Consider the following 15270-nt stretch of genomic DNA (forward strand, 5'->3'; position numbering starts at 1 on the left):
AGCAGAGAGGTCTCCAAGGGAATTCGGACCTTCCCCTTTCCCCGGTTTTCCAGTGTCCACACCTGCTAAATGCCTGTGGGATGCCAGTGCTGAAGTTGCTCCCTCCTGGCCTAGCTGCAGTTCTGAGAGGGTGAGCCATAGGCTGAGGCGCTCTCTGCAGTTTCCTTCACAGCGGAATAGAGACAGCCAGCAGCCACTGCCCGGAATCTGGCTCTTTTCTGCCTGCCTCAGCTTTCCCGAAAGCCTGATTAATGAACTTTAACAGCAGAGATGGGTCCAAGGTCAGGGTAAATCTGCCTTCCTGAAAATTGCAATGGAATGATGCCAGGATTATGCCACTAAAGCCCCATTTCAAGGTGGGGAGTGAGTGTGAGACCCCACATTCCAGGTTCCAGGAGCCAAGTGCTGGTCTCTCAGTGATGATGAGCCTCCGCATGTTTTGGCTGCTACTATAAATGTGTCGTTCACTTTGATTTAGCCTCAAATACAAGATGGGTAATTTTGCTTTTGAGGCCATCAAATTAGGAAATCATACACAGTGTTAATGATCCAATGCAAGCAGACATAGAAGCTTTCTCCTAAAGCATAACAGCACAGGTGAAATTTTGCTCATATTCATTTAAAGGGGGATTATGACTTTTCCTTTTCTAGAACCTTTTTCACTGCTATGCGGCAAAAATCATTTTCCCATAGACTTCTCGAAGTGACTTGTTGAAAAGATGGTATATTCTGTTAATACTGTCAAGCTGTAGGCTGTTGGGGAGAGGTGGTGTACAGAGCCGTGGTGCTGCCCAGATAAAATGGGGAACCCTGGGTTGCTGAGAGCTGACTGGCAAATATAAGTGGAAATTCCTCCCCTTAGAATTCCCCAATTTAGAAGTGTTCTGAACACCTTTATTCTACAGAAATCTGATTCTCTCCCACTAATTTGTTCTGTGATCCAGGTGACATTGTTGAGTTTATCAAGTGTCCACTGTTTACAGAACTATATCCATGTGCTAGAGAGAGATTTGGAGACCCAGAACTTAAGTATCCACACGATATAGAGCCTGCAAAGGAAAAGTCATGTTTCTCCTCAACATCTTTGTTAGATTCCCCTCAAAGCAGAACCTTAGGTAAGGCTTTGAGTGTAGGTGGTTTACTTGGGGAGGTGTCCCAAGAAGCAAGAGTTGAGGGGGTGGGAAAAGTGAGGCAGGGAAGGCAGAAAAGCCAATACAAGAGTGCACACATTTCCAAGGCCACGAGCCATCAGGACTTCTGAGAAGCATTCAGTGTACCTCCCAGGACTGCCTATGTGAGGACAAGAGGTTGGGCCATTTAGCCACCAGCTCCTGTCTGCCACAACCACTCCACCACAGTGCTTCTGGCATGTAGGCAGGGTCAAAGGACACCCTTCGGCCAGAAATGGAAAGCCTCCAGGTGTGTGGTTTTGGTGAGATGTTGTCCGCAGTGGCTCTGAGCTTCCTCAGAGCTGACCAGTGCAGCAGCAGCTGAACGTAGAGCCCTCAAGCACCTGTTACGGAGAGGAGCAGTGCTGTAATGGGAAAAGAACAGGGGTGCAGTAGAAACACCAGCAGGAGGCATCTAGTTCAGAGACTGGGGGAAAGGTCTGGGAAAGCCTCCTGCAAGAAGCGGTTTCTAAGCTAAGGCAAGACCAGATGAATGGGAGGGGGACCGGGAGAGGTGAACTGCAGGTGTGGCTGCAGTGTAGGTTGCAAGGGGAGATGTGGCGAGAGAAGATCAGGAAGAACTCTGCAAGCGAAGGAGTTTAGACTTTATTGTAAGAGTAAATAGGGGTCAAGGAGGAGACGTTAACCAGAAAGACGCGATAAGCTTAATATTTTCAAAAATTCACGGTGAAGACAGCATGTAGGATAGATGCCAGGATGGAGCAGGTGAGTGATGGTGGGACAAGACAGAAGTCAGGGAGACAAGTGAAGAGCCTGCTTAATCATCCAGGTGAGAATATAAAAATGAGAACCAGGACAGTATCAGTGAAGCAGGTGAGAAGGGGAAAGATTTGAGCCATATTAAGTTTCTGCCTCCCCACTTATGCTCTGTTCCTGGTAAAATGTAGTCTGTGTGTGTTGATGGAGAGATTGTTGTAGGGACTGTTATCCAGAAAAGAATTAGAAGATATGAATCAAAAGCTCATAAAGAGCTCTTTGGAAGATCCTTAAGCAAATTGGGAATAAAATAGCTGTCAGAAAATCTCTCAAGTAAATTCTCACGTTAGAAGTGAGACAGCACAGTGCACCACACTGAGGGTCAGAAAAGCCTTGTTTTGCCCTGGATCTGCATCTTCTGTTGGTTTGACCTTTGTTGTATCATTTAACCTCTCTGCACTTCATTTGTCCAACTCGAAACGAGGACAGTGATGCCTGCCCAGCCTCTTCTGAGTTGATCTTAAGCTGACAGCCTGTAGTAGGGTATGACCACAACAGGGAAGCTAATGAGAGTGTGGAGGGTAATTGTTCAGCCCCAGAAGTCTCGTGTTCAGTGTGGACACTGGCCTATCGGCTCATTCCAGGGCAGAGGTAGTGAGCCAGCCCTCACTGGCCCTGTGCTGCAGGAAGGTGGGATTTCAGAATGGTTGGTGAGATACAAGATCATCTTGAATTTCCTCCTCCAACTCTGAGACTCAGTGGTCCTCTTTCACGGGCACTAGGGAGAGTAAGATGAGAAATGACTATGAAACACTTGGATAATGAGCCTTCTAAGCAAGTGAGAGGTATTATTATTGATGTTATCAGTAGGCCTTGTGATGTTAGCTCAGAGAGTTTTTAAATGTTTTAACTCTCTTGCATATCCCAGTAAAGCAGAAAATGACTTCTAGTTTCCTGTATGCTGGTATATAACTTGTTTTACTTTCTAAAGAGACCAAAAGCCATGTTCATTCCATACTTCCTTCCCCTAGTGCCACCTTCTTACTAGCTGCATTCTGTCTTGCTTATTTTATCTCATACATTTAACATTGGCTAGAAACATTTGACCTGCCAGGACTTGAACTTGGACATATGGGGTTTCTCCCACCATCCACGACAGCATAACCAGCAAGTAGAGCGCAGGCTGTACATTCCCTGCTTTCAGGATGAGAAATGTTCTCCACCTCCTGGGAAAAACCAGGGTCCTGACTCACAGGAGTTGAAAGGAAACTGATCTTAGGGTCTTTTTAAGATCCTGTAACTCTTGCTCATCAGTGTTGGGATCTGGTTCTCTTTCTCTTGAAAGGATTCCCTGGGGCTTTAGTGCACAAATGATGACAGTGATTCAGGATGGATAACATTTATTGCACCTTTGCTCTGTGCCAGCTGCTGTTTTAAGCACTTTATATAGAGGATACACTACAGCCCTGTGAGTAAGCATTCACTTTGTAGATTAGGAAACCGAAGCAGATGTAGTTAAATACCTAGCCTAAAGTCACATGGTTCGAGCTGGAATATGAAGCAAGGCATGTGATTATAAAACCATGTCTGAATCATGCTGCACTTCTCCCTCCTTGCAAGCAGAGACCTGTCTGTCATACAGAGCAGACAGAGGTCTTCAGGATTTCCTATCCCCAGGTCGTTAGAGTGGTCAGAGGTATTTAGCAGGAAGAGTGCATTAGGATTCCGGTCTCCTTACTGTGCTCTCCACAGCGACAGGAAGTACCCTGGATGCAAACATGGCTCCCATTAAGATAAATCGCTTGAATCTAGGGAGGCCCGTGCCAATCAGAAAAACCATTAATCAAGAGATTAGAGTTTTTACTTGCTACATGTTTCATGTTTTTGCTTTCCCTAGGTTAAAAAGATCAAGTGGCATGAGCAGCCTTTTGGGGAAAATAGGAGCCAAGAAGCAGAAGATGAGCACCCTAGAGAAGTCCAAGCTGGACTGGGAGAGCTTCAAGGAGGAAGAGGGCATTGGCGAAGAACTAGCCACCCATAATCGAGGGAAGGAGGGGTAAGAAGTAGTGCATCCTGTTCTCTGAAAGTCCTCAAAACCCTGGGAGAGTTCATTGCACATGCGCCACCCAATTTAAGTAGGCAGGAGCTTTTCACGGTAAAACAAAAAACATGAGGTCTCTGCTTTGTTGTTGAAGCTCTATTCTAATGTGGGCGGGTCCTGTCCGTGAGGAAAACATTGGGGTGACAGGAAGGGGGTGGGAGGGCACGTGAGCAGCACTTCTCTCAGGGAGAGGCACATCTGCCAAGCTGAATTTGCTGAATTGCAGCTCCCATGAACTGTAAGTCACCTCGTTTGTTCATGTGGTCAGATCTGGCTCACCGTATCAGCCTCAGCCTCATCTGAATTATTTGGCCTTCTGAGAAGCCAGACAAGTTCAGTGCATCAAACGCAGAGTCAACAGAGCGCCTAGATGTTGTCGGGTATCGTGGGATTTTTTTGTCCGTGTCATTGTGGCCCGGGGTGGGGCTTCACCTTTGGCTTCAACCTATGTGACACCCCAGCCCTCAGACAGCATCTGGGCCATCACGTGCACCCACTTCCTCTTCACTTTGGAATACAAAGAGGGTGTCCATAAACTGTGTACAGGAATGTCCTGAGAGAAATGGTGTTCACTGAGTACGTAGGAACCTTAAAAGGAGCCAAGAACAAAGTTACGACAGAAGTGGGTCCATGGCTCAAGGTCCACACTCCCCACCCCTAACAGTGAAAGGAAGTGTGTGTGGCCCATCAGACAGCCCTGGTACTCCACATGCCTGCCCGTCTCCAGCAGGGGCTCTCCCTGCAGTCACTGTGCATCCCTGAGGCTCAGCTCCTTCACCAGTAAAACTGAGATAGTAATACCACCCTTAGGGTGGTTGTGAGGCTCTCGTGAGACAAAACATGTGATATATATATCATGCATATATGTATATAGCACAGGCAGACCTCAGAGATATTGCAGGTTCTGTTCCAGACCACCGCAATGAAGCAAATATCGCAATAAAGTGAGTCGTGCGAATTTCTTGGTTTCCCAGTGCATATAAAAGTTATGTTTATACGATACTGTAGTCTGTTAAGGATGCAAGCATTATATCTAAAACACAATGTACACGGCTTAATTAAAAAATACTTTATTGCTAAAAAATGCTGACAATCATCTGACAACACAAGATTGCCACAGTCCTTCAATTTGTTAAAAAACACAGTATCTGCAAAGTGCAATAAAGTGGAGCACGATAAGAAAGGCATAAAGCCCTGTCCACATAAAGCCCTTTGCAGAACTGCCTGTCACTGTCACTTAAAGGTGTGTATTAAGTGGTAGTCATTCAGATTATTTACAAGCTAAATTATAATAAAGACAGGTGAGGGATTTGTTTGGGGGGTCATTTTTCTAGATTAGGTTTCACAAGTATTTGAATGAACGTAGAAGCTGATCAGTATATTAAAAAAAAAAATGACTTTATGAGCTTGTTTAACTACCAGACTTCTAAGTCCATCTGTCAAAGATGGTTTGCCACAGGACAGAGGTGGAAGTACCATAGCCATCTGGGGAAGGGCCCACAAGAAAGCACAAGCAGGAGTCAGTGTTACCTGCAGAAGGCCTCTGATGCATGCCCTGAACCTCCGCACTCTGACTCAGCTCTAGTAACTCAGCCCCGCCACTTCTCCATGTTTGCCTGGTGATCTCAGGCAGCAGAGGAGCTGCCAGTGTGTGCCACACTTTACTGCTTCTCTGAGGATTGATTATATGGGTTAGGCAGTGTTCTTTCTGTTAATAGAGGTCTTATAAAAGTAAGGAGCGGTGCTGTTGAAGATAAGGGAGAGATAAGAAAATGTAGGCTAGAAGAGAAAACAAGATGAAAAAGGACATCTGCCCAATGAGGACTTTTCAGGCAATGGAATATCACATAACTGGGTTAGGGAACAACTAATAGCATACAACTTTTAAGCTCTTTGCTTTTCCCTCTGTCTCTGAGCCTTTTCCGCCTGGCCAGATGATTCCACGGATCTGATTGTATTTTTCCAATGCAGATCTGATGACTTCTGTGCTCTGCCTTTGGCTCTTCTCACCTGCCCTCTCTAGTGCCCACCCCATACCTCCACTCACTGCCTTTCCTAGCTCCTGGCAGATTAAAGGGCCCAACCCCTAGTCCAGGGAAGGAACTATTGCTCTGGTTCTTACCTTGGCTAAGCATGAGAATCTTCTGGGGGGTTTTCCAGAGTTACATGACAAGGGCACCCCTGTGCACCGCTGAATCAAGAGTCACAGATATCTGTGTGGTGTGTGTGTGTGTGTGCACACACACACACACACACACACACACACACACACACTGGAATATTACTCAGCCATAAAAAAGAATGAAATTTTGCCGTTTGCAACAACATGGATGGACTTGGAGGGTATATGCTTAGGGAAATAAGTCAGACAGAGAAAGACAAACGTGGAATCTAAAAAATACAACAAATGAGTGAATAAAACAAAGAAGAATGAAATGCCGTTTGCAACAACATGGATGGACTTGGAGGGTATATGCTTAGGGAAATAAGTCAGACAGAGAAAGACAAACGTGGAATCTAAAAAATACAACAAATGAGTGAATAAAACAAAGAAGAACTTACAGATATAGAGAACAAACTTAGTGGTTATCAGTGGGGAGAAGGAAGGGAGAAGGGGCAAGACAGGGGTAGGGGATTCAGAGGTACAAACTACTATGTATAAAATAAATAAGCTGTATGGGAATATAGCCAGTATTTTATAACTGTATGGAGTATAACCTTTAACAATTGTGAATTACTTGGGAATTCTCTGGCAGTCCAGTGGTTAGGAACTCCGCGCTTCCATTGCAGGGGGCATGGGTTCAATTCTTGGTCAGGGAACTAAGATCCCACAAGCTTTGTGGCTGGGCCAAAAAAATTAAAAATTGCGAATCACTACGTTGTACACCTGAAACTGATATAGTATTGTACAGCAACTATACCTCAATTTTTAAAAAAAGAGTCACAGATACCTGTATCTTTAAATCACTCCTCAGGTGCTTCTCATGCACAGCCTGGATTGAGACTCACTAGACCACAGCAACTAAATTCTAGAAATGAGAGCAAGACAGTCAGCTGCTGGGTGAGCCTATCCAGCACGTATGTAACTTAGAGAGCTGACTTCAAAACAAGGACTGTCGAGAAGGGCAAGAAGATTTCTACTGAGAAGTGTGCCCAGTGCCACAGTGTCAGAGGGTGGGAAGCACAAGCCAAACCTGAAAGGTCTGTTTGGTCAGGCCCCCAAATTCTCTTACACAGATGCCAACGAGAGCAAAGGTCACCTGGGGAGAGTCTGCTCTGAGGGAATATGTGGAGAATCCCAAGAAGTATTACCATGGAACAAAAGTGATCTCTGCTGAAACTAAGGGGGAAAGGTCCTATTTGATAACATCTCAAAAAAGCTACTTACAAGTAATGATTGGCCTCTACCATATTTATTATGAGACTGTGACATTTTTACAGACACCATATTTAAATTGTTCTCCTATACAAGAATCCAAATCATGGATAGTGATAAAAAATATTCCTGTAATACAGTCCTGACTAAAATAAGATGGAATTGAGGTTAAAAGATTATGTTGTGTTTTGATAGTAATTCTACTTCAGTAAGTGCTATCCCATCTTTCCCCTTGTAAAGCTTTAATAGAATTTGAAGCTACATTGGTCAGTATTGGATTATTATTGTCCAATTTTTAAATTTTAGTTTATTTATTTTTGGCTGCATTGGGTCTTTGTTGCTGCGCGCGGGCTTTCTCTAGTGGTGACAAGCAGGGGCTACTCTTCATTGTGGTGCGCGGTCTTCTCATTGCGGTGGCTTCTCGTTGCGGAGCATGAGCTCTAGGCACGTGGGCTGCAGTAGTTGCAGTATGTGGGCTCAGTAGTTGCAGCACGTGGGCCCTAGAGCATGCGAGCTTCAGTAGTTGTGGCACACAGGCTCAGTAGTTGTGGCTCACGGGCTTAGTTGCTCCGCGGCATGTGGGATCTTCCTAGACCAGGGCTGCATTAGCAGGCGGATTCTTAACCAGTGCGCCACCAGGGAAGCCCTACTGTCCAATTTTTTAAAAGCAGTTTTGCTGTCTGAAAATATTCACATAAAGAAGCAAAGCACCTTAAGAAACAGCAGGCACAGGACCAGATCTGCAAAGAATTTAGACAGTGGAAATATCAGAGACAGGTTTTAATACAATTATGCCTACTGTATTTAAAGAAGTAGACAAACTTGAAAATATTTGCAAGAAGAAGAAACTATAAAAAGTAGCCTAAAAGACCCAAACAAAATTTCTAGAAATGAAAAATTTAATAACCATAATTAAAACCGAGAGGGATAGATTTAATAGTAGTTAGACCAGCAGAAAAGAGAAATACATGCACTGGAAAAGAGCCAGAAGAAATCATCCAGAATATTGTTCAGAGAGACAAAAAATAAGGAAGAGGGAAGTTAAGCCTCCTGGAGGACAGCGTGGGAAGAGATGAGAGACACCTCTTTACAGACTTTTCAAAACTCAGAGAATCCCAAGATAAATAAAATAGAAATCCACACTGCAGAGTGAAGTTGCAGGAAACCAGTGACAAAGAGAAAAATCTTAAGAGCAGCCAGAAAAAAGAGATTTCTTTGAAAGGAGGGGCAGTTAGACTGACAGGTAGCTTCTCAAATAACAGTACTTTTCATAACATCCCCAAATAGGAAACAACTCCTATGTCTATTTGTAATAGACAAATAAAGTGTGATGTGTTCACACACTGGGATACTCTTTACCAATTGGAATGAACATGGGTAAATTTCAGTAACATCATAACACAAAGAAGTTCATGCAGTATGGTTCCTTCCATGTATTATATTTATTTGTTTTAATTCCATTTATATGAAGGTCAAAAATGGGCAAAAACAATGTGTCCATTAGGTCAATTTGTGAAGAAGCAAGCCACAAAGGAATGCACACAGTATATGTCTATTTATGTCGAGTTCTCAGTTAGGCCGTCACCAGGCCAAGGGGCCGAATGCTGCCAGCCTTCAGGAGGCACGTTCATAACTTTCACCCAACACCCACACCCAACACCCAAGCCCAGCCAGGTGTGAGCCTGCCCACATTTCCACTTCCCTTTCAAGTTTCTGTTCCTCTGACATTACAGTCTAGTTGTGCCTAATTGTGAATCATTATAAAGCAAGCTCTCCCAGTACAGCTTGGACTTCTCTAGGGCGCTCATCTTCTGCTTCTTGGCTTGCTATATAATGATTCATCTGCCTTGCCCATTTTATACTGTGTGTGTGCGTGTTTGTTATATTTTACAATAAACTGAAGTGCATTTGAATTCAAATCCTGGCTCTTCTGCCAGCCTGCCATGTGCTCTAGCCCCAGTTTCTTCATCTGTGAAGTAGAAACTCTTCAGTGTACTCCCAGGTTTATAATGGGAATTAAATAAGTAGGGGAAATGTCTGGCATGTTTATAGATAGGATTCCCCCCCACCCCAAGTCTCCGCCCCCTTCTTTCTCCTGTCTGCCATTACTGACCACGCCAAGCTTAGGGCCTTACTAGAAGGCTAGGTGCTTTATTCCTCTGAATCCCTTCCTGGTGTATTCCTGCCAAGCCTTCAGGAACACTTCCCACAACCGTGGCCAGTACAGCTTGGGGGCATCTCCTCTCTGTCTCCCAGGCTGGCCTCTCTTCCTTCTCTGGGCTTTTAAAGTAGGGAAGTTCCAGGGCTGAGTGATGGGCAGCCGTCGTTCCTCATATTCTCTCCCCCAGGAAAGCTAATTCCATGGCTTAAGTACTATTTTCTGCTGACGACTCCCAAAAAAGCTCTCTCCTGCCTGACCATCCCACTGAGCTGCAGACCCCCGTAGCAGCTGTTTAGTTGACATCTCCATTTGCACGTCCAAGACATTACATCAAACTTAACATCCAAAACCAAATACAGATATCCCCCACTGTTCAAAAGCTTGCTTACACCACTTTGCTTTTGCAAAAGACCTCTACATTTTCTCCTCAACTGAAAGAAATCTGAAGACGATTTTCGTTTTCACCAAAAGGCAATTGCTTCTTCACTTCACGCCGTTTCAGCTAAGAGAGGTGTTATAGGGATGCTCTACTTTCGGATAGCTTGAGATACCTCTGCTTGCTTTCTTTCCATAAACAGACTCCTTCCTCAGACTTCTCAGAAAATGGCACCATCACCATCCACCCAACTGATGAAAGAAAACCCTAGGAGCATCCTCTTTCCACTCAATCCTGAAAGTCCAATAGACAGTTCTGTCATGAAGTATTGTGGTCCATCCCAGCTGCCTGCAGTCGGTACAAGCTCTGCTCCCTGCTTCTGTATCTGTACCTTCCCTCCATTCTTCTCTGCATCACAGCCAAAATGATTTTTTGAAAGTACAAACCATTTTTCCTCTCTTCCCTGCTGATTTTAAGTAGCGCTTAAACGAGTGTTCACCTCCTTACCCTGGCGTTTGCAGGCCCCCCGAGCCATCCCCTGCCCACCTCTGACCCTCTCCCCTGCTCCCGGCGGCCCATCCCCTGCACTGCTCCTCCGGGTCCTCCTCCACGGTGGGCTCTTGTTGTGTCACTCAGATGCCACTCTCACTCTCTCAGAGTAGCCCTACCTTAGGAACCCTCCATCAGATCACCCTCTTTGACCTTCGTCATCACATTTATTGTCAGTTGATACATGTTGTCGTGTTTTGTTTCATGTACGGTAAGCCCCAAAAGGCAGGGTCTGGTTCACCACCCCGCCACCAGGGGGGTGCTAGAAGAGCACCTGTCCCAGACCAGGCGCTGAGCCATTGCACTGTCTAAATGCACATCCCACTAGCTGTCAGGCAGCCATGGCTTTGTTTTGGAGCCTAGTAAGATTGGAATTAACCACCCAGAAAGGAAGGGCATGACAAGTCAGAATGACATCTCCACCTAGGCATCATTTTCAGACAGCAAAGTTGGTTAAAATGCCTGTTCCAAAGAGGTCAGCTGCACAGCAAAGAATCACTGCCTTTCCTCTGAGCCGTGGACTCCAGGGCACAGTCCAGCATTTCAGGATCAGTGTCACCAGTCGGCACTCAAGGCCTTTAACATTGCTTCCCTCTATTCCTATAACTGATCGCACTAGATTCCCTGGCAGTGTTCGCCATCAGCAGCGCGTCTCTCCAACACTGCTGAGGTAGAGGCCAGCAGGTTTGGGGGGAGGGATCAACGCAGAGAAAATGAGAGGAATACGGGCTTGGTCTCAGCTGCTGCTGGCAATCAAATTGAAGGTCATGGAGCTCGATGATTGGAGACCAGGTGTGCTTGTGATTTGGAGAGGCGTGAAGGAGAGAGAAAATAATTTTCTCCAAAGAATCTATCTCCATGACCCCCAAGAGTCACTCTTTCAGAACGAGCACAATCTTGAGGTGAGATGGGAGGAAAGCAGTGGACAAGAAAATTAAAATCACCACCCTTTCACTTTGGCCCTCGAGGTGTTTGCGAGTCATCCTCTTGCACAGGGCTTGTGTGATGTTGAGCAGATTGCTTCTTTCACTTGCACTTCTCAGGGCAAAGAAGTGCACCTCTTAGTACTTCCATCACAGAGCTTTATTCCAGCCTCAGACGGCCTGCGCTGCCTGTGGCTTTCTGGTGTTGGTCCACTTTCCTTCTCAGGTTTATGCTGCACAGAACGCCTGCTGGCTCTGCTGGGGGCATAGTGATAACGCAGCCCTGAAATGTCCTCCATTATGTGCCTGCTTCGGATTTCCCTGCACCTCCCTGTGCTCTTTCTTTTCCTGACCAGTGGGCAGGACGCCTCTCGTGGGCGGATGTGACTGTTTGGCGGAGCTTTTGGGGATCAGCTGCCCCACAGAACTCTGCCTTCTTGTGGGGGTGGATGGGCATCCTTTTACTTGCAGCCTGGTTTCCCAGAAGTAGGTACTAACATGTTCTCTGGAAGCATTTTCTACCCTTCTCGTCCTCTTCTATTTTTCCTTCCCTCCACATTGGCCTAGATCTCAAGAAAATTGGTGGCAGAAAAGTAATTTGGGTTGCAGGATCAAAAAGATGACCGAGCCTATTGTGTCTAACCTGGTTCTGAAAGGGAAAGCTTAGAAAATCCCTTAGGTTTTGGTGCTATTAGCATATTTTATTAATGACAGTGAAGAGCTGCAGCTTCTTAAATGGGCCACATAAGGCAGTAGTGGTGGGAAGGGATGATCCCCTCTGCCCTTCCCAGTAGACTGGGCTGAATCAGTCTGGGTCCCCAGGAGTGCTGGGCACAGACCAGAAAAGAAGCCTTGCACTTGTCAGCTGGTGGTTCTCTTCTGGGACTGTAACCCTCTTAAGGTGCCTGAAAACTTTCTGAGGCTCAGTTTAAATAGGTCGTCTACTTGGGCCACCTTGGAGGAGGCAGCCTTCCCCACAAGCCCTTCCTCTTTCTGGGGCATTTGGTCTCTTGGTCCCTGTTCCAGCTGTCCCAGTTTCTGAGGCTTTATAGTGATACAGTCAGGTCAGAAATGGGAAGCAAGAACCGCACAACACTCATAGCCATTTTTGGTTTTATTGTTTACAAAGTACTTCTCACAGTTTCGTTGTACTGTCAGAGGGGTGTTGTAATTTTTATTCCTGTTTTACAGAGAAGAAAAATAAAGTATCTTGCCCACAGTCACACACATAGTAAATGTCAGAGCCACCCTCATCCTTGGCACCTTTTCTGTCTTGAGGGTGGGAGGAGGATGTCCAGTAGAAGTGTTGTTCCTGGTCAGCTCTTGGCCATAAACCAAAGCCATCACAAGGATCCTGTTAGCAGCTGCAGATGCTGTGAACGGGGGAATGAAGTCGCCAAACCTGCCTTGATGGCCTTTGTCTGGGTTGCCCTTGAGAATTGCATTCTGCATATGTGCCCCTCTTTGCTGCCTGAGGCGTTCCCTAAACCTGAACTCTGCCTGCACCTGCTTGTTTAGCACCCAGCCTGGCTTCGCTCTTGCTAGTCTCAAGGTTAGCTGGACCCGACCCCGCTTCCGGGAAACTGCAAGGCATTATTCATGCTCAGTGAGCATCTTAATTTAAGTATCACTTCCTCTTCTTTAAAGGAAAGTCAAGAAGAAAGACCACAAATGCCCAAAGCCACATACTTCCTCTTCTTTCCGCCCTCAGGCCCGCTCTCTCAGGTATCCCTGGGTAATGGCTCTCTTGAAACATGCCCTAAAGTCATCTTGAACCACAGGCTCCCGCATTTGTTCTGTGGGAACTTCCAGAGAGGCAGTTAAAGCGCACGCTGTCAGAACACTGATCCCCGTCGTGGTCTTCACCAGGGCCTGTGGGCTGGGGTGGGGAGGGGTGACGGTTATAGTGTGACAAAGCCCGTCAGTCGATCTCGGTTAACAGTCCCCACTGGGGAATCATGGGTCCCTTGGTGGTAGACAGAAGATGAATTTGTTCTATCATGTGTCTACTTACCGGCCACAGTCTCTCCTGCTTTCACACTTTATCAAAAGGGGTCCACAGTGTCTGTGGTTTCCCCATCTGCCGGGGAATCTGAAATTGAAATTTAACCGGGCATCCTGTATTTCATTTGCAAAATTTGATGACCTGACCTTGAGGGCTTATGTCAAGCCTACAAGCAGGCCCTGCCCTTGTGTTTCCAGCCATTCTGGCCCCTCCTTGGTGATTTTGACACAGCAGCTGAGTTCCTGACCCCAGACCAGGTGGTAGTTAGTAGTTGCTGATAACGTGCCTCAAGAGAGCTGACTGTTCCCCTTGGATTGATTGTCCTCAGAACCCTGACAGAAGCTGGCTTCCCGAAATGATGGTGACAACTCTGCCATTTTCTTGAGCACCTGCTCTGTGCTAGGCATAATATGTACACTATTGAATTTAATCCCCACAGCAGCCCTTCAGAGTAGGAATGATTAAGGATGATTACCTTTTTTGGGGGGGCGGGCAAATTAGGAAACAGAATTAGCAAGGTTACGTGGCTTACCCAGAGACACAGCCAGCAAGCCGCAGGGTCGGGATTCAAGCTGAGACCTGCCACCCTTTCCGTAGTGAGGTATAGGGCTAGTGGCCGCAGGCCTGGCTGGAGAGCGGATGGGCTGGGCTGGGTTGCTCCTCACAGGGTGCTGTGGGCAGGCAAGCGAGGCCCTGAACTCAGCAAAGGAACACAGGGTCCTGAACCTGGTAACGTTCTCACCCTAAACGTAATGACCTTGTAATGACAGATGCACAGTGCAACAAAGGAAAGATTAGTGCAGAGATTCAATTCTGCCTCCCGTTTTCAGTGGCAGTTTTGCTCTCTCAACAGATTAATTAGCAGCAGAGATCCCCTCCCCCCAGGCAAGCGGCAGCACAGTTCACAGCCAGAAGGTGCACGAAAATGCAGCTGTGTCTCATTCAGCGGCCAGCCTTCTCGCAGTGCCTGCTGCTTCAGCCCTGTGCTTCCTTCTCACCCTGCCTGGGAGGCCGACGGAAGCCTTGTCTGCTGAGCCTGGCCAAGATGAGGGGCAAACCACCAGCTTTTAGGGGACCCTGTGTGTGAGCCATGGATGGCAGAGGTGCTTGACCTCGTTCCTTTGGAGGAATTTAAGGAAAGACCTCTTCTGTCGTCCTCGCAGAAGCACCCTGGCTGCATCTGGGTGGAGGACACAAGGAGAGGTGGGAAGGGTGAGGGGAAGGAAGGAGCTGCAGGTAAATACCTTCGACGGTGAGCGCTCTGCGCACCTCAGCCCACTTCACCTTCCCTGCAGCCCCAGGAGGTAGTTCTTACTGGGTTTCTTCCATTTGTAGAGGCACCTTTTCCCACATTTTGATGTGTGTGTGCAGGGTACATAGCTTTCTCTCCCCACCACCTCAGCACACCGCCAAGGCCAGGAAATGTGGTGTCACTATTTTGCTGCTGAGAAAAACGACGCTCCTTGACCAGCATGGTCCGCTAATGTCTAACCAAGCCAGGCTCTGAACCGGGGGGACAGGACAGGACAGTGCAGGGGAGGCATTTTCTTTTACTGCATCTGCTGACAGATACCTTCATTTTCTTCCAGGTACATTGAACGGAAAGCTTTTCTAGACCGAGTGGATCACAGGCAGTTTGAAATCGAGCGAGATCTCAGGCTGAGCAAAATGAAACCCTGATGTGATGAGGAACCTACAGCAGCTTAATCCTGTTTACAACGTGAGCTTTTTGTGCGTCTTTGAAATGTTTCCCGTGTTTCCCATTGACTTTCCCAGCAAGGTCTTTTTTTCTACATTGAATTTCTGTCTTTGTATCTTGATCTCATGTGATTTCATTCATTTTACTTTTAATAGTTGGTCTTTTAAAAAATAAAAATAAAAAGTACAGGTTGG

General features: G+C 46.5%; 1 protein-coding gene across 1 annotated transcript in view; it reads left to right on the top strand.

The window, feature by feature from the left end:
* The window catches only part of CFDP1 (chromatin remodeling protein CFDP1), a 134560-nt gene extending 119503 nt beyond the window's left edge, over positions 1 to 15057 (top strand). Inside the window, exons 5-6 of the mRNA XM_007462929.1 lie at positions 3784 to 3942; positions 14967 to 15057. Coding sequence (XP_007462991.1) covers positions 3784 to 3942; positions 14967 to 15057 — 250 coding nt within the window. The remainder of the gene's footprint in view (positions 1 to 3783; positions 3943 to 14966) is intronic.
* The last annotated feature ends 213 nt before the right edge of the window (positions 15058 to 15270 follow it).

This window comes from Lipotes vexillifer, unplaced genomic scaffold (assembly GCF_000442215.2).
Source record: "Lipotes vexillifer unplaced genomic scaffold, Lipotes_vexillifer_v1.1 scaffold70, whole genome shotgun sequence".
In the NCBI taxonomy this organism is placed as follows: domain Eukaryota; kingdom Metazoa; phylum Chordata; class Mammalia; order Artiodactyla; family Lipotidae; genus Lipotes; species Lipotes vexillifer.